Source organism: Heptranchias perlo, chromosome 12, assembly GCF_035084215.1.
Source record: "Heptranchias perlo isolate sHepPer1 chromosome 12, sHepPer1.hap1, whole genome shotgun sequence".
NCBI lineage: Eukaryota > Metazoa > Chordata > Chondrichthyes > Hexanchiformes > Hexanchidae > Heptranchias > Heptranchias perlo.
In genome coordinates, this window is record NC_090336.1 from 69,831,528 (window position 1) to 69,852,259 (window position 20,732).

General features: G+C 51.3%; 1 protein-coding gene across 10 annotated transcripts in view; it reads right to left on the reverse strand.

Annotated features, from left to right (window-relative positions):
* Positions 1–12,907: 12,907 nt before the first annotated feature.
* The window catches only part of ppfibp2b (PPFIA binding protein 2b), a 270,248-nt gene continuing 262,423 nt past the window's right edge, over positions 12,908–20,732 (reverse strand). For all 10 annotated transcript variants that reach the window (XM_067994225.1, XM_067994223.1, XM_067994222.1 and 7 more), the window contains 2 exons: positions 20,015–20,203; positions 12,908–17,186 (listed from right to left, as the gene is read on the reverse strand). In XM_067994225.1, the coding sequence (XP_067850326.1) occupies positions 16,986–17,186; positions 20,015–20,203 (390 nt within the window). In that variant the 3' untranslated portion in view covers positions 12,908–16,985. The remainder of the gene's footprint in view (positions 17,187–20,014; positions 20,204–20,732) is intronic.

A 20,732-nucleotide genomic window follows, 5' to 3' on the forward strand; every position in this document is an offset into this window, starting at 1 on the left:
ACCATGTCCCTCATCCCCACCTACTCACTGTCTCACCATATCCCTCAATCCCAACTACTCACCTTCTCACTATATCCCTCAATCCCACCGACTCACCTTCTCACCATATCCCTCAATCCCAACGACTCACCTTCTCACTATATCCCTCAATCCCACCGACTCACCATCTCACCATATCCCTCAATCCCACCTACTCACCTTCTCACCTTATCCCTCAATCCCACCTACTCATCTCACCATGTCCCTCAACCCCACCTACTCACTGTCTCACCATGTCCCTCAACCCCACCTACTCACCTTCTCACCATATCCCTCAATCCCACCTACTCACCATCTCACCATATCCCTCAATCCCACCTACTCACCTTCTCACCATATCCCTCAACCCCACCTACCCACCTTCTCACCATATCCCTCAATCCCACCTACTCATCTCACCATGTCCCTCAACACCACCTACTCACCTTCTCACCATGTCCCTCAATCCCTCCTACTCACTGTCTCACCATATCCCTCAACCCCATCTACTCACCTTCTCACCATAACCCTCAATCCCACCTTCTCACCATATCCCTCAATCCCACCTTCTCACCATAACCCTCAATCCCACCTACTCATCTCACCATATCCCTCAACCCCACCTACCCACCTTCTCACCATATCCCTCAATCCCACCTACTCATCTCACCATATCCCTCAACCCCACCTACTCACCTTCTCACCATATCCCTCAACCCCACCTACTCACCTTCTCACCATATCCCTCAATCCCACCTACTCACCTTCTCACCATATCCCTCAACCCCACCTACCCACCTTCTCACCATATCCCTCAATCCCACCGACTCATCTCACCATATCCCTCAACCCCACCTACTCACCTTCTCACCATATCCCTCAATCCCACCTACTCACCTTCTCACCATATCCCTCAACCCCACCTACCCACCTTCTCACCATATCCCTCAATCCCACCGACTCATCTCACCATATCTCTCAACCCCACCTACTCACCTTCTCACCATATCCCTCAACCCCACCTACTCACCTTCTCACCATATCGCTCGACCCCACCTACTCACCTTCTCACCATATCCCTCATCCCCACCTACTCACCTTCTCACCATATCCCTCAATCCCACCGACTCATCTCACCATGTCCCTCAATCCCACCGACTCACCTTCTCACCATATCCCTCAACCCCACCTACCCACCTTCTCACCATATCCCTCAATCCCACCTACTCATCTCACCATATCCCTCAACCCCACCTACTCACCTTCTCACCATATCCCTCATCCCCACCGACTCACCTTCTCACCATATCGCTCAACCCCACCTACTCACCTTCTCACCATATCCCTCAATCCCACCTACTCATCTCACCATGTCCCTCAATCCCACCTACTCACCTTCTCACCATATCCCTCATCCCCACCTACTCACCTTCTCACCATATCCCTCAACCCCACTTACTCAAAATCTCACCATATCCCTCAACCCCACCTACTCACCTTCTCACCATATCCCTCAATCCCACCTACTCACCTTCTCACTCAACCCCACCCACTCACCTTCTCACCTTCTCACTTAACCCCACCTACTCATCTCACCATGTCCCTCATCCCCACCTACTCACTGTCTCACCATATCCCTCAATCCCAACTACTCACCTTCTCACTATATCCCTCAATCCCACCGACTCACCATCTCACCATATCACTCAATCCCACCTACTCACCTTCTCACCATATCCCTCAATCCCAACTACTCACCTTCTCACTATATCCCTCAATCCCACCTACTCACCATCTCACCATATCCCTCAATCCCACCTACTCACCTTCTCACCTTATCCCTCAATCCCACCTACTCATCTCACCATGTCCCTCAACCCCACCTACTCACTGTCTCACCATGTCCCTCAACCCCACCTACTCACCTTCTCACCATATCCCTCAATCCCACCTACTCACCATCTCACCATATCCCTCAATCCCACCTACTCACCTTCTCACCATATCCCTCAACCCCACCTACCCACCTTCTCACCATATCCCTCAATCCCACCTACTCATCTCACCATATCCCTCAATCCCACCGACTCACCTTCTCACCATATCCCTCAATCCCACCTACTCACCATCTCACCATATCCCTCAATCCCACCTACTCACCTTCTCACCTTATCCCTCAATCCCACCTACTCATCTCACCATGTCCCTCAACCCCACCTACTCACTGTCTCACCATGTCCCTCAACCCCACCTACTCACCTTCTCACCATATCCCTCAATCCCACCTACTCACCATCTCACCATATCCCTCAATCCCACCGACTCACCTTCTCACCATATCCCTCAACCCCACCTACCCACCTTCTCACCATATCCCTCAATCCCACCTACTCATCTCACCATGTCCCTCAACCCCACCTACTCACCTTCTCACCATGTCCCTCAATCCCTCCTACTCACTGTCTCACCATATCCCTCAACCCCATCTATTCACCTTCTCACCATAACCCTCAATCCCACCTTCTCACCATATCCCTCAATCCCACCTTCTCACCATAACCCTCAATCCCACCTACTCATCTCACCATGTCCCTCAACCCCACCTACTCACCTTCTCACCATATCCCTCAACCCCACCTACTCACCTTCTCACCATATCCCTCAACCCCACCTACTCACCTTCTCACCATATCCCTCAACCCCACCTACCCACCTTCTCACCATATCCCTCAATCCCACCTACTCATCTCACCATATCCCTCAACCCCACCTACTCACCTTCTCACCATATCCCTCAACCCCACCTACCCACCTTCTCACCATATCCCTCAATCCCACCTACTCATCTCACCATATCCCTCAACCCCACCTACTCACCTTCTCACCATATCCCTCAACCCCACCTACTCACCTTCTCACCATATCCCTCAATCCCACCTACTCACCTTCTCACCATATCCCTCAACCCCACCTACCCACCTTCTCACCATATCCCTCAATCCCACCGACTCATCTCACCATATCCCTCAACCCCACCTACTCACCTTCTCACCATATCCCTCAATCCCACCGACTCATCTCACCATATCTCTCAACCCCACCTACCCACCTTCTCACCATATCCCTCAATCCCACCGACTCATCTCACCATATCCCTCAACCCCACCTACTCACCTTCTCACCATATCCCTCAATCCCACCTACTCACCTTCTCACCATATCCCTCAACCCCACCTACCCACCTTCTCACCATATCCCTCAATCCCACCGACTCATCTCACCATATCTCTCAACCCCACCTACCCACCTTCTCACCATATCCCTCAATCCCACCGACTCATCTCACCATATCCCTCAACCCCACCTACTCACCTTCTCACCATATCGCTCGACCCCACCTACTCACCTTCTCACCATATCCCTCATCCCCACCTACTCACCTTCTCACCATATCCCTCAATCCCACCGACTCATCTCACCATGTCCCTCAATCCCACCGACTCACCTTCTCACCATATCCCTCAACCCCACCTACCCACCTTCTCACCATATCCCTCAATCCCACCTACTCATCTCACCATATCCCTCAACCCCACCTACTCACCTTCTCACCATATCCCTCATCCCCACCGACTCACCTTCTCAACATATCGCTCAACCCCACCGACTCACCTTCTCACCATATCCCTCAATCCCACCTACTCATCTCACCATGTCCCTCAATCCCACCTACTCACCTTCTCACCATATCCCTCATCCCACCTACTCACCTTCTCACCATATCCCTCAACCCCACTTACTCAAAATCTCACCATATCCCTCAACCCCACCTACTCACCTTCTCACCATATCCCTCAATCCCACCTACTCACCTTCTCACTCAACCCCACCCACTCACCTTCTCACCTTCTCACTTAACCCCACCTACTCATCTCACCATGTCCCTCATCCCCACCTACTCACTGTCTCACCATATCCCTCAATCCCAACTACTCACCTTCTCACTATATCCCTCAATCCCACCGACTCACCTTCTCACCATATCCCTCAATCCCAACTACTCACCTACTCACTATATCCCTCAATCCCACCTACTCACCATCTCACCATATCCCTCAATCCCACCTACTCACCTTCTCACCTTATCCCTCAATCCCACCTACTCATCTCACCATGTCCCTCAACCCCACCTACTCACTGTCTCACCATGTCCCTCAACCCCACCTACTCACCTTCTCACCATATCCCTCAATCCCACCTACTCACCATCTCACCATATCCCTCAATCCCACCTACTCACCTTCTCACCATATCCCTCAACCCCACCTACCCACCTTCTCACCATATCCCTCAATCCCACCTACTCATCTCACCATGTCCCTCAACCCCACCTACTCACCTTCTCACCATGTCCCTCAATCCCTCCTACTCACTGTCTCACCATATCCCTCAACCCCATCTACTCACCTTCTCACCATAACCCTCAAACCCACCTTCTCACCATATCCCTCAATCCCACCTTCTCACCATAACCCTCAATCCCACCTACTCATCTCACCATGTCCCTCAACCCCACCTACTCACCTTCTCACCATATCCCTCAACCCCACCTACTCACCTTCTCACCATATCCCTCAACCCCACCTACTCACCTTCTCACCATATCCCTCAACCCCACCTACCCACCTTCTCACCATATCCCTCAACCCCACCTACTCACCTTCTCACCATATCCCTCAACCCCACCTACTCACCTTCTCACCATATCCCTCAACCCCACCTACCCACCTTCTCACCATATCCCTCAACCCCACCTACCCACCTTCTCACCATATCCCTCAATCCCACCGACTCATCTCACCATATCTCTCAACCCCACCTACTCACCTTCTCACCATATCCCTCAACCCCACCTACTCACCTTCTCACCATATCGCTCGACCCCACCTACTCACCTTCTCACCATATCCCTCATCCCCACCTACTCACCTTCTCACCATATCCCTCAATCCCACCGACTCATCTCACCATGTCCCTCAATCCCACCGACTCACCTTCTCACCATATCCCTCAACCCCACCTACCCACCTTCTCACCATATCCCTCAATCCCACCTACTCATCTCACCATATCCCTCAACCCCACCTACTCACCTTCTCACCATATCCCTCATCCCCACCGACTCACCTTCTCACCATATCGCTCAACCCCACCTACTCACCTTCTCACCATATCCCTCAATCCCACCTACTCATCTCACCATGTCCCTCAATCCCACCTACTCACCTTCTCACCATATCCCTCATCCCCACCTACTCACCTTCTCACCATATCCCTCAACCCCACTTACTCAAAATCTCACCATATCCCTCAACCCCACCTACTCACCGTCTCACCATATCCCTCAATCCCACCTACTCACCTTCTCACTCAACCCCACCCACTCACCTTCTCACCTTCTCACTTAACCCCACCTACTCATCTCACCATGTCCCTCATCCCCACCTACTCACTGTCTCACCATATCCCTCAATCCCAACTACTCACCTTCTCACTATATCCCTCAATCCCACCGACTCACCATCTCACCATATCACTCAATCCCACCTACTCACCTTCTCACCATATCCCTCAATCCCAACTACTCACCTTCTCACTATATCCCTCAATCCCACCTACTCACCATCTCACCATATCCCTCAATCCCACCTACTCACCTTCTCACCTTATCCCTCAATCCCACCTACTCATCTCACCATGTCCCTCAACCCCACCTACTCACTGTCTCACCATGTCCCTCAACCCCACCTACTCACCTTCTCACCATATCCCTCAATCCCACCTACTCACCATCTCACCATATCCCTCAATCCCACCTACTCACCTTCTCACCATATCCCTCAACCCCACCTACCCACCTTCTCACCATATCCCTCAATCCCACCTACTCATCTCACCATATCCCTCAATCCCACCGACTCACCTTCTCACCATATCCCTCAATCCCACCTACTCACCATCTCACCATATCCCTCAATCCCACCTACTCACCTTCTCACCTTATCCCTCAATCCCACCTACTCATCTCACCATGTCCCTCAACCCCACCTACTCACTGTCTCACCATGTCCCTCAACCCCACCTACTCACCTTCTCACCATATCCCTCAATCCCACCTACTCACCATCTCACCATATCCCTCAATCCCACCGACTCACCTTCTCACCATATCCCTCAACCCCACCTACCCACCTTCTCACCATATCCCTCAATCCCACCTACTCATCTCACCATGTCCCTCAACCCCACCTACTCACCTTCTCACCATGTCCCTCAATCCCTCCTACTCACTGTCTCACCATATCCCTCAACCCCATCTACTCACCTTCTCACCATAACCCTCAATCCCACCTTCTCACCATATCCCTCAATCCCACCTTCTCACCATAACCCTCAATCCCACCTACTCATCTCACCATGTCCCTCAACCCCACCTACTCACCTTCTCACCATATCCCTCAACCCCACCTACTCACCTTCTCACCATATCCCTCAACCCCACCTACTCACCTTCTCACCATATCCCTCAACCCCACCTACCCACCTTCTCACCATATCCCTCAATCCCACCTACTCATCTCACCATATCCCTCAACCCCACCTACTCACCTTCTCACCATATCCCTCAACCCCACCTACCCACCTTCTCACCATATCCCTCAATCCCACCTACTCATCTCACCATATCCCTCAACCCCACCTACTCACCTTCTCACCATATCCCTCAACCCCACCTACTCACCTTCTCACCATATCCCTCAATCCCACCTACTCACCTTCTCACCATATCCCTCAACCCCACCTACCCACCTTCTCACCATATCCCTCAATCCCACCGACTCATCTCACCATATCCCTCAACCCCACCTACTCACCTTCTCACCATATCCCTCAATCCCACCTACTCACCTTCTCACCATATCCCTCAACCCCACCTACCCACCTTCTCACCATATCCCTCAATCCCACCGACTCATCTCACCATATCTCTCAACCCCACCTACCCACCTTCTCACCATATCCCTCAATCCCACCGACTCATCTCACCATATCCCTCAACCCCACCTACTCACCTTCTCACCATATCCCTCAATCCCACCTACTCACCTTCTCACCATATCCCTCAACCCCACCTACCCACCTTCTCACCATATCCCTCAATCCCACCGACTCATCTCACCATATCTCTCAACCCCACCTACCCACCTTCTCACCATATCCCTCAATCCCACCGACTCATCTCACCATATCCCTCAACCCCACCTACTCACCTTCTCACCATATCGCTCGACCCCACCTACTCACCTTCTCACCATATCCCTCATCCCCACCTACTCACCTTCTCACCATATCCCTCAATCCCACCGACTCATCTCACCATGTCCCTCAATCCCACCGACTCACCTTCTCACCATATCCCTCAACCCCACCTACCCACCTTCTCACCATATCCCTCAATCCCACCTACTCATCTCACCATATCCCTCAACCCCACCTACTCACCTTCTCACCATATCCCTCATCCCCACCGACTCACCTTCTCACCATATCGCTCAACCCCACCGACTCACCTTCTCACCATATCCCTCAATCCCACCTACTCATCTCACCATGTCCCTCAATCCCACCTACTCACCTTCTCACCATATCCCTCATCCCCACCTACTCACCTTCTCACCATATCCCTCAACCCCACTTACTCAAAATCTCACCATATCCCTCAACCCCACCTACTCACCTTCTCACCATATCCCTCAATCCCACCTACTCACCTTCTCACTCAACCCCACCCACTCACCTTCTCACCTTCTCACTTAACCCCACCTACTCATCTCACCATGTCCCTCATCCCCACCTACTCACTGTCTCACCATATCCCTCAATCCCAACTACTCACCTTCTCACTATATCCCTCAATCCCACCGACTCACCTTCTCACCATATCCCTCAATCCCAACTACTCACCTACTCACTATATCCCTCAATCCCACCTACTCACCATCTCACCATATCCCTCAATCCCACCTACTCACCTTCTCACCTTATCCCTCAATCCCACCTACTCATCTCACCATGTCCCTCAACCCCACCTACTCACTGTCTCACCATGTCCCTCAACCCCACCTACTCACCTTCTCACCATATCCCTCAATCCCACCTACTCACCATCTCACCATATCCCTCAATCCCACCTACTCACCTTCTCACCATATCCCTCAACCCCACCTACCCACCTTCTCACCATATCCCTCAATCCCACCTACTCATCTCACCATGTCCCTCAACCCCACCTACTCACCTTCTCACCATGTCCCTCAATCCCTCCTACTCACTGTCTCACCATATCCCTCAACCCCATCTACTCACCTTCTCACCATGTCCCTCAATCCCTCCTACTCACTGTCTCACCATATCCCTCAATCCCACCTTCTCACCATAACCCTCAATCCCACCTACTCATCTCACCATGTCCCTCAACCCCACCTACTCACCTTCTCACCATGTCCCTCAATCCCTCCTACTCACTGTCTCACCATATCCCTCAACCCCATCTACTCACCTTCTCACCATGTCCCTCAATCCCTCCTACTCACTGTCTCACCATATCCCTCAATCCCACCTTCTCACCATAACCCTCAATCCCACCTACTCATCTCACCATGTCCCTCAACCCCACCTACTCACCTTCTCACCATATCCCTCAACCCCACCTACTCACCTTCTCACCATATCCCTCAACCCCACCTACTCACCTTCTCACCATATCCCTCAACCCCACCTACCCACCTTCTCACCATATCCCTCAACCCCACCTACTCACCTTCTCACCATATCCCTCAACCCCACCTACTCACCTTCTCACCATATCCCTCAACCCCACCTACCCACCTTCTCACCATATCCCTCAATCCCACCTACTCATCTCACCATATCCCTCAACCCCACCTACTCACCTTCTCACCATATCCCTCAACCCCACCTACCCACCTTCTCACCATATCCCTCAATCCCACCTACTCATCTCACCATATCCCTCAACCCCACCTACTCACCTTCTCACAATATCCCTCAACCCCACCTACTCACCTTCTCACCATATCCCTCAATCCCACCTACTCACCTTCTCACCATATCGCTCGACCCTACCTACTCACCTTCTCACCATATCCCTCAATCCCACCTACTCATCTCACCATGTCCCTCAATCCGAATTACTCACCTTCTCACCATATCCCTCAACCCCACCTACCCACCTTCTCACCATATCCCTCAATCCCACCTACTCATCTCCCCATATCCCTCAACCCCACCTACCCACCATCTCACCATATCCCTCAACCCCACCTACTCACCTTCTCACCATATCCCTCAACCCCACCTACTCACCTTCTCACCATATCCCTCAACCCCACCTACTCACATTCTCACCATATCCCTCAACCCCACCTACCCACCTTCTCACCATATCCCTCAATCCCACCTACTCATCTCCCCATATCCCTCAACCCCACCTACCCACCTTCTCACCATATCCCTCAACCCCACCTACCCACCTTCTCACCATATCCCTCAATCCCACCTACTCATCTCACCATATCCCTCAACCCCACCGACTCACCTTCTCACCATATCCCTCAACCCCACCTACTCACCTTCTCACCACATCCCTCAACCCCACCTACCCACCTTCTCACCATATCCCTCAATCCCACCTACTCATCTCACCATATCCCTCAACCCCACCTACTCACCTTCTCACCATATCCCTCATCCCCACCTACTCACCTTCTCACCATATCCCTCAATCCCACCGACTCATCTCACCATGTCCCTCAATCCCACCGACTCACCTTCTCACCATATCCCTCAACCCCACCTACCCACCTTCTCACCGTATCCCTCAATCCCACCTACTCATCTCACCATATCCCTCAACCCCACCTACTCACCTTCTCACCATATCCCTCATCCCCACCTACTCACCTTCTCACCATTTCCCTCAATCCCACCGACTCATCTCACCATATCCCTCAACCCACCTACTCACCTTCTCACCATATCCCTCAACCCCACCTACCCACCTTCTCACCATATCCCTCATCCCCACCTACTCACCTTCTCACCATATCCCTCAATCCCACCGACTCATCTCACCATATCCCTCAACCCACCTACTCACCTTCTCACCATATCCCTCATCCCCACCTACTCACCTTCTCACCATATCCCTCAATCCCACCGACTCATCTCACCATATCCCTCAACCCACCTACTCACCTTCTCACCATATCCCTCAACCCCACCTACTCACCTTCTCACCATATCCCTCAATCCCACCTACTCATCTCACCATATCCCTCAACCCCACCTACTCACCTTCTCACCATATCCCTCAACCCCACCTACCCACCTTCTCACCATATCCCTCAATCCCAACTACTCATCTCACCATATCCCTCAACCCCACCGACTCACCTTCTCACCATATCCCTCAACCCCACCTACTCACCTTCTCACCATATCCCTCAACCCCACCTACCCACCTTCTCACCATATCCCTCAATCCCACCTACTCATCTCACCATATCCCTCAACCCCACCTTCTCACCTTCTCACCATATCCCTCATCCCCACCTACTCACCTTCTCACCATATCCCTCAATCCCACCGACTCATCTCACCATGTCCCTCAATCCCACCGACTCACCTTCTCACCATATCCCTCAACCCCACCTACCCACCTTCTCACCATATCCCTCAATCCCACCTACTCATCTCACCATATCCCTCAACCCCACCTACTCACCTTCTCACCATATCCCTCATCCCCACCGACTCACCTTCTCACCATATCCCTCAACCCCACCTACTCACCTTCTCACCATATCCCTCAATCCCACCTACTCACCTTCGCACCATATCCCTCATCCCCACCTACTCACCTTCTCACCATATCCCTCAATCCCACCTACTCACTGTCTCACCATTTCCCTCATCCCCACCTACTCACCTTCTCACCATATCCCTCAACCCCACTTACTCAAAATCTCACCATATCCCTCAACCCCACCTACTCACCTTCTCACCATATCCCTCAATCCCACCTACTCACCTTCTCACTCAACCCCACCCACTCACCTTCTCACCTTCTCACTTAACCCCACCTACTCATCTCACCATGTCCCTCATCCCCACCTACTCACTGTCTCACCATATCCCTCAATCCCAACTACTCACCTTCTCACTATATCCCTCAATCCCACCTACTCACCATCTCACCATATCCCTCAATCCCACCTACTCACCTTCTCACCATATCCCTCAATCCCAACTACTCACTGTCTCACCATATCCCTCAATCCCACCTACTCACCTTCTCACCATATCCCTCAACCCCACCTATTCACCTTCTCACCATATCCCTCAATCCCACCTACTCATCTCACCATATCCCTCAATCCCACCTACTCACCATCTCACCATATCCCTCAATCCCACCTACTCATCTCACCATATCCCTCAATCCCACCTACTCACCATCTCACTATATCCCTCAACCCCACCTACTCACCTTCTCCCCATATCCCTCAATCCCACCTGCTCATCTCACCATATCCCTCAATCCCACCTACTCACCATCTCACCATATCCCTCAATCCCACCTACTCATCTCACCATATCCCTCAACCCCACCTACCCACCTTCTCACCATATCCCTCAATCCAACCCACTCACCTTCTCCCCATATCCCTCAATCCCACCTACTCACCTTCTCACCATATCCCTCAACCCCACCTACTCACCTTCTCCCCATATCCCTCAATCCCACCTACTCATCTCACCATATCCCTCATCCCCACCCACTCACCTTCTCACCATATCCCTCAATCCCACCTACTCATCTCACCATATCCCTCATCCCCACCTATTCACATTCTCCCCATATCCCTCAATCCCCCCCACCCCTCATCCCCACCTACCCACCTTCTCTCCATGCCCCTCCACACCGCTCTAATCTTTAAATCGTGTCCCCCAGGATTTGGGAACAATTGTCATCAGGCGCAATTTGCCTGAATCAACTCCTTCACGTCTCACCATAATCCCTGAACCCAATTAGGTCGCCTCAAAGACTCCCTTTGGCTTCGAGCAGAGTGCGGCGGTGGGATTAGCTATTGGATTGCTCTGGCAAAGAGCCGGCAGCAGATCCAATGGGGCCGAATGGCCTCCAGTTGTACTGTAAACCTTTGATGGTTCCGTGGGATGCTTAACGCGCTTGAGTCAAATGCCTTTTTAGTCCTGTTTTAACACGGATTTTAACCCCGGTTGACGCCTGTGTTAAAATAGCAGAGAGGGGAGTTTGGTGGAAACGTCTGAACGGGAGGACAGCACCGATCACAATCTCTAAACCCTCCGTCTCCACCGCCACTTTTCAAACTGACAACAACGGCAAATTCTCTGAAGACATTTTACTGCCTCGACTTTAAGGAGAAAGATAAATCATGCAGCATAAACTGGTGTGATGAGTGAACGAGGTGATGAACACGACCTGATCAGTTGGAACATTCCGAAAGATTACATACAACGTACAGCACAGAAACAGGCCATTCGGCCCAACTGGGTCCATGCTGGTGTTTACGCTCCACCCGAGCCTCCTCCCACCTCTTGTCGTCTCACCCTATCAGCATAACCTTCTGTTCCTTTCTCCCTCATGAGTTTATCCAGCTTCCCCTCAAAATGTGACGTCTTCCTACTTCCAATTTCCCCCTACCCTCTCTTTCTTCCCCCCTCCCTCAAACACACTTTCAGGTAAAAGGAAACAGAGCAAAACTTTCCAACGAAAATCTCTTTTATTTGTGATTTTGTAAAAACAAAATTTAAACATTTTAATATAGTCCTTAAAATCTGAGATTACCTAACGGTGAGTTTAATAAAAACCCAACTCTTTAAGAAACTATCGTCAGTGGCATTGAAAAATAGAAACTTGCTGGGTATCGTTGGATAAACATTTAAGGACGGCAGTTTGGGAATTACGGTAACTGTGGGGTAATCAGTATCAATTTGTATATTAAACTCACTTACTAAATTAGGTCAGGGTTGGCCAAGTTTTTTTTAAAACCTTCCTGGGCCAGGTAACGGTATGCGATGGGACCTAGAGGCCAAACCATCAAGTTTAAATCCACGTTCTCCTTAATTTGCCTGATGATACGAAGGTGGGAGGGAAAGTAGAGAGTGAGGAGGACATAAAAAACCTACAAGGGGTTATAGACAGGCTGGGTGAGTGGGCGGAGATTTGGCAGATGCAATACAATATTGGAAAATGTGAGGTTATGCACTTTGGCAGGAAAAATCAGAGAGCAAGTTATTACCTTAATGGCGAGAAACTGCAAAGTACTGCAGTACAAAGGGATCTGGGGGTCCTAGTGCAAGAAAATCAAAAAGTTAGTATGCAGGTGCAGCAGGTGATCAAGAAGGCCAATGGAATGTTGGCTTTTATTGCGAGGGGGATAGAATATAAAAACAGGGAGGTATTGCTGCATTTATATAAGGTATTGGTGAGACCGCACCTGGAATACTGCATACAGTTTTGGTCTCCATACTTAAGAAAAGACATACTTGCTCTCGAGGCAGTACAAAGAAGGTTCACTCGGTTAATCCCGGGGATGAGGGGGTGGACATATGAGGAGAGGTTGAGTAGATTGGGACTCTACTCATTGGAGTTCAGAAGAATGAGAGGCGATCTTATTGAATCGTATAAGATTGTGAAGGGGCTTGATCGGGTGGATGCGGTAAGGATGTTCCCAAGGATGGGTGAAACTAGAACTAGGGGGCATCATCTTAGAATAAGGGGCTGCTCTTTCAAAACTGAGATGAGGAGAAACTTCTTCACTCAGAGGGTAGTAGGTCTGTGGAATTTGCTGCCCCAGGAAGCTGTGGAAGCTACATCATTAAATAAATTTAAAACAGAAATAGACAGTTTCCTCGAAGTAAAGGGAATTAGGGGAATACGGGGAGCGGGCAGGAAATTGGACATGAAGCTGAGTTCGGATCGGTCAAGGCCCTGTGGGTGGCGGAGAGGGCCCAGGGGCTGAGTGGCCGGGTCCTGCTCCTACTTCTTGTGTTCTTTCGATTTGAGGTTAGGATCAGATCAGCCATGATCTTATTGAATGGCGGAGCAGGCTCGAGGGGCCGATTGGCCTACTCCTGCTCCTATTTCTTATGTTCTTATGTAACTCAAGTTTCCGACAGTACCAGACCCTGGGAGTCCTGATTTGGGATTTATCCACCAACGATGCAACAGCGCAAAGAACAGGCCCTTTCCCCCAAAAAAACTCCGGGCCCACAAAATTCAAACAGGACAAAGTGGGAAATATAAAACACACATCGAACCTGGTCTTCAAGGGCTGCATTGTGTTTGTGTGGGCATGAGGGCCAGAGTTTGGACATCCTGGGTTGAGGTGATTTAAAGGGCCAGTTCAGTGGATTTATTAAACCTCATCAAAAGTAATCGGCAGGCGTTTTAATTTTTGTGTTTGTATCTACGAATCTCCGCCTCAATATTCGTCACTTTCCAATCTCCCACCACCGCACATCACCCTCTGGGCCGGACGCTTTGGGCTCCAAATTTTTCCTCCCGACTGCCGTCAACAACGGAGGTTAAACGGGGGTCGATGGAAAGGCAAATCACGCGAGATGTGGAGCGGGCATCGCTGCCCGACATGAACAGTTCAAATCGCGCCCCCCGCTCCCTCCCCACCACCGACTTTAAACTTCTCATCCCCTCTCCCCCACCCCCGCGTCCCACAGCGAAGGAATAACTGGACAAAAAGTCACTCAGGGCACAAAACTTTCAAAGGGGCATCTAGACTCTGGTGTGGGACCAAATATTGCTTCCCCTGCCTTTTCCTAAACTTTAATTATTAAATTGCAGCTGAAATAATTTTTCAAATTGGCCTCTCCTTCCATCCAGAGTATTTTCTCCCCCCTTTTACTGGCCCTGGGTGTTTCTCTTCTTATCTTTGCCTGTGAGGTGGGGAGGGAGCGGGAAGTGTTTAGTCAGCTCGCATGAGAGTGGGGCAGGCTTGATGGACCAGATGGTCTTTTACTGCCCATCAGTTTATTATGTTTGTATCCCCATCCCCAAATATCCTGAGCTGAGGTGAAACCATTGGGAAAGGAAATCGTCCCCTGCTTTCCCGTTGGGGCGCATCACTCTGCAAGGATACTAGAACTGGTGTTGAACTGTACCGAGACCTGGGCCCAAAGAACTATCATTGTGCTGACTTCATCCCTGGATATTGGTGTTGGTGTCGATGGAACGTCCTCAGATAACTCCTCAAGCTGGCACAGCACCACACAACCAAAGGAGTCACGGCAGTCATCGTGACTGCTGTTTACAGGTGGCTCCGTCTTTGCTCAATGGACAATGGGCAGGTTGGTATAATGTGTGACCCACAAACTATGCCACTCCAGCAAAAAATTGAACCCAACACTTTGGAGTGAAACCTAATTGAGTGCAGTATTAGATCATCTGACTGGTGTGACTGAGTATATCTCACTTACACTTCAGGATAACCCTAACCCTAACCCTAATGCATTCGGAACATAGTCTACATTAAAACTGTTGGGGAGAATTTACGAACTAGTGCTCCCAAAAACGGAGCTTTGCATGACAGGGGGTGGGTGGTGGGAATTGGGGCGGGGATCTCAGTGTGGTTTTGACCAAAGCTGCAAGGATAGAAAGACCCAGAGGGACAAGAGGGCAGAGATAACGTGACAATCTCTGGTTACGCATCGACTCATGAACTAACCCGTTAAATCGCATCTGGCAACGAGAACGCGGGGGCAGAGAGGTGCCCCCTCTCTCTCTCGCTCTCCGAACGATGAATCGTCTTCTACGTTCACTTTCCTCCAGCGGAAATCTCCACCGGGGGACGTGACAGGAAAGTTTAACTTCAGAGAGCGCTGCTGAGAGTTTACGAAAATCGAGAAATATCTTGGATTTATGAAAAATACACATGATGGGATTAGGGTTAGGGTTAGGGTTAGGGTTGGGGAACCTAGTGAGGAAATGTTGTCAGTTTTTATTGTCCCGACGCTGGGTGTGGGGGAGGGGGTGGGCGTGTCTACAGATGTTGCACGCTCGGTGCGCGTATCAGGATCCCACAGATGTGCTGCCCGTGATTTCTGGTCCATTCATTCTAACACGGCTGGGCAATTGTTTCCCCATCGATGGGCCGATTCAGGCTCAAAATGGCCGGGAATTTCCTCACAGCCGCCCTCACCCCCCCCCCCCCTCTCCTCCCCCACCGCAATTCCGGCAAAGCTACATCGGCAGAGCCGAGGAAACTCCCGGTGAACGACGCACAGGACGACCGCGCCCCCCACCGCCCGTCCCATTGGCCAGTCTTTAATGTCTATCACTCGGAGGCAATCGAACATGGCTCCCTCTCAGAGTTATAAATATAAAATATATCCACCGTGCGCAAATATGAAAACACGTTTTATACAGATGTCAATTGCCTCGAATTTTTATAGTCGTCGAACGGTTCCTCGTTCCAAAAATATATTTCTGTTGATTCTGTACAATGCTTTAGTGACAATTGCGTCTCTCCACTTAGAGAGTCAATGGCGGATCGGAGGAGACAGCTACAGTTTGCATCATTGTGAAATCTTGCGTTGTTATTTGAACCCATCGATCGTTAGCCGCCGACACTAGTTGGGATGGTTAAATCTTTACTTTGGCTTCAGCTGTCTGGATGATCCCTCCGAGAACTATCATTGGTGTGTTAGTACGTTAGTGCCTCCTCGGGGAGCGATGCCTTTCTCATGCTTCACCGTCCCGTGTGGGTGACCAAGTGTTATCATTGTTACAATCCTCGCTTCCCAGGGCCTCCCGCTGAAGCGGATCAGCACTTTAGGATTCCCACCTGCTCCAGTCTGTTCAAGTCCCTGTCCGCCACCGCCTTCTGCCCACAGTATCCCGAGTAGGTCCTCTGGGCCCCGTTGGCCGCTGGATGAACGGCATCCATTGGGCAAATGTAATCACTGGTCTCGTCAAACCTCTTCTTCCTCAGATTTCCGAAATGCGTAAAGCCGAGCTTCTTTGGCTAGAACGAGAGAGAGAGGGAGAGAGAGAGAGAGAGAGTGTGAGGGAGGGAGGGAGAGAGTGTGAGGGAGGGAGGGAGGGAGAGAGAATGTGAGAGAGCGAGAGAGAGTGTGAGCGAGGGAGGGAGGGAGAGAGAGAGTGTGAGGGAGGGAGGGAGGGAGTGTGAGGGAGGGAGAGAGTGTGAGGGAGGGAGGGAGGGAGGGGGAGAGAGTGTGAGGGAGGGAGGGAGGAGAGGGAGGGAGAGAGTGTGAGGTAGGGAGAGAGAGTGAGGGAGGGAGGGGTAGAGTGTGTGAGGGAGGGAGGGGGAGAGAGTGTGAGGGAGGGGGAGAGAGAATGTGAGGGAGGGAGGGGGAGAGAGTGTGAGGGAGGGGGAGAGAAAATGTGAGGGAGGGAGGGGGAGAGAGTGTGAGGAAGGGGGAGAGAGAATGTGAGGGAGGGAGGGGGAGAGAGTGTGAGGGAGGGGGAGAGGGAGAGAGAGTGTGAGGGATGGAGAGAGGGAGAGAGAGTGTGAGGGAGGGAGGGAGGGAGGGAGGGGGAGAGAGAATGTGAGGGAGGGAGGGAGGGAGAGAGAGAGTGTGTGTGAGGGAAGGAGAGAGGGAGAGAGAGAGGGAGAGACAGTGTGAGGGAGGGAGGGAGGGTGAGAGGGAGGGAGGGTGAGAGAGAGAGAGTGTGAGGGAGGGAGGGAGGGAGAGTGAGTGAGGGAGGGAGGGTGAGAGAGAGTGAGGGAGGGAGGGTGAGAGAGTGTGAGGGAGGGAGAGAGAGAGTGTGAGGGAGGGAGAGAAAGAGTGAGGGAAGGAGAGAAAGTGTGAGGGAAGGAGGGAGTGAAAGAGTGCGAGGGAGGGAGAGAGAGTATGAGGGAGAGAGAGAGAGAAATTAAATGGATCAGCGTACAGTTTAATGTAAAAACTTCAGAATCTTTGGGTATGTAAAGATTCAATTCTCCTCCTTCCAGTTTCCACCATGTCCCTCACTGTTACGCCTCTTTCAGTTTGGTTGATGTTTCTATCCAATTGCAGTGCCTAAATCCCTTGGATGTGAAAGGTGATCACAAAAAGTGTGAAGTGATGCATTTCGGTAGGAAGAATGAGGAGAGGCAATTTCAACTGAAGGGTACAATTCGAAAGGGGGTGCAGGAACAGGGAGATCTGGGGGTGTATGTACACAAATCTTTGAAGGTGGCAGGACAAGTTGAGGAGGCTGTTAAAAAAGCATACGGGATCCTGGGCTTTATTAATAGAGACACAGAGTACAAAAGCAAGGAAGTTCTGCTCAACCTTTATAAAACTCTGGTTAGGCCTCAGCTGGAGTATTGTGACCAATTCTGGGCACCGCACTTTAGGAAGGATGTCAAGGCCTTGGAGAGGGTGCAGAGGAGATTTACCAGAATGGTGCCAGGGATGAGGGACTTCAGTTACGGGGAGAGACTGGAGAAGCTGGGATTGTTCTCCTTAGAGCAGAGAAGGTTAAGAGGAGATTTGATCGAGGGGTTCAAAATCATGTGGGGTTTTGATAGAGTGAACAAGGAGAAACTGTTTCCAGTGGCAGGAGGGTCACCAGAGGAGATCTGAGATAATCGGCAAAAGAACCAGAGAGGGAGAGAGAATAATTTTTTTTTAAGGCAGCGAGTTGTTATGATGTGGAATTCACTGCCTGGAAGGAAGCAGATTCAATAACAACTTACAGTGGGGAATTTGGAGAAATATTTGAAGGAGAAACTTGTGCAGGGCTATGAGAGAAAGGAATGAGGGGAAGTGGGACTAATTGGACAGCTCTTTCAAAGAGCCAGCACAGGCACGATGGGCCGAATAGACTCCCTCCGAGCTGAAAGAGTCTGAGGTGTTGGATTTTTTTTTTTTTTCGGGGTAGATTTTGGTCTGGTCCTGTTTTTTTTAGGCCCAGACTTGGTGATACGGAGGCAGCGGGCTCCAGAACCGAGAGGCCCACGTGGATCGGCAAGAATTGGGTCTTGGGGCTCCATGGGGGTTGACCTGCTCTTTCTGCCTCCCCTGAAACTTACCTTCAGGGGCCTCTGAAGAACCCCGAGTGGGACAGGCCCAATGTCGGTTTTAAGGCATCCTGTCCGGGACAGCGAAATAATGGTCCCCACAGAATTTTAGCAGTGGGACCAATGCCTGTGCAGATTGGATGCAAACTGTCTCTCTGCTAAATTAGTACATTTAATGCCCGTCTAACCCCTGAAAAACGGGTGGAATATAGACACCAATCTCTACCCCTCCAAGGCCACCTGGAGCTCTGATCTAGCAGCCCAATTGAGTGCAAATTTCAAAGCAAGGTGGGTCAATTGACATGTCGGCCTGGGGACTGATCGCACGGCCTTCTATTTTTTAATTCATTCTCGGGATGTGGGCGACGCTGGCAAGGCCGGCATTTATTGCCCATCCCCTAGTTGCCCCTCGAGAAGGTGCTGGTGAGCCTCCTTCTTGAACCGCTGCAGTCCGTGTGGTGAAGGGACTCCCATGGTGTTGGGCCGGGGCCTCCAGGATTTTGACCCAGCGACGACGAAGGAACGGCCGAGATACACGTCCAAGTCGGGACGGCGTGCGTGAGTCGGAGAGGGAACCTGGAGGCGATGGTGCTCCCATGCGCCTTGCTGCCCTTGTCCCTCTAGGTGGTGGAGGTTGGCGGGTTTGGCAGGTAGGTAGTCAACCACTGCAATTGGTTTTACCCGGTAGGAATAAACCAGAAAGCTTAGCGACTAATGGCCACTCAACAACGGTTACTTCAATCAACACCCGTACGTCACAGTTGGAGGTGGCCCTTCTGCTCAGTGAGGTGCAGCGCACGGCAGACCAGGTATGTGGTACCTACCCTCACTTTCGCTGAGGTGTTCAGGGGCGTGTAGCTGCTCGACTCGATTAATTCTCTCTTCTCGTGTTGAGCCTCTGGGCCGATGAGCTGGTTGAAGTGAGTGGTGAGATGGCGACGGAGTAAGGTCTTTTGAGGGGGGATGTTAAGGAGCAAAGCCAACGTTTCCGAGTTAAAACGAGGTTCCAATATCTACGGCCGGAACACAAGGACGGAGTTAATGGGTGGACGGACATTTCACTCTGCCTCTCGCTCACACCGTGGTGGCGGTTAAACTCCGACAGGGCAGCGGATCGACCGTGCGTTGTACGCCTCGCAAAGCCCGAAATCCCGCTCGCTCCCCACCCCCCCACCTCGGAGAAAATCGATGGCAGTGAGGCCGTGCCATTGAGATCCCCCAAGTCCCCGGACTCCCCCACATTCACCATCCACTTCGGGGCTCCCGTGAACCTTATCCCCCTCCTCTCCCTCGCCTCCCCCGCATGGCCCCCCCACCATTGGGGCTTCTAGCTCGGATATGTCGCTAGCGATTTTTAAAATAGATTGTTACATAGAAAGTAGGAGCGAGAGTCGGCCATTCGGCCCTTCGGGCCTGCTCCGCCATTCAAAATGATCACGGCTGATCGTCTAACTCAGTACCCCGTTCCCGCTTTTTCCCCATATCCCTTGATCCCTTTAGCATTAAGAAATATATCTATCTCCTTCTTGAATACATCTAATG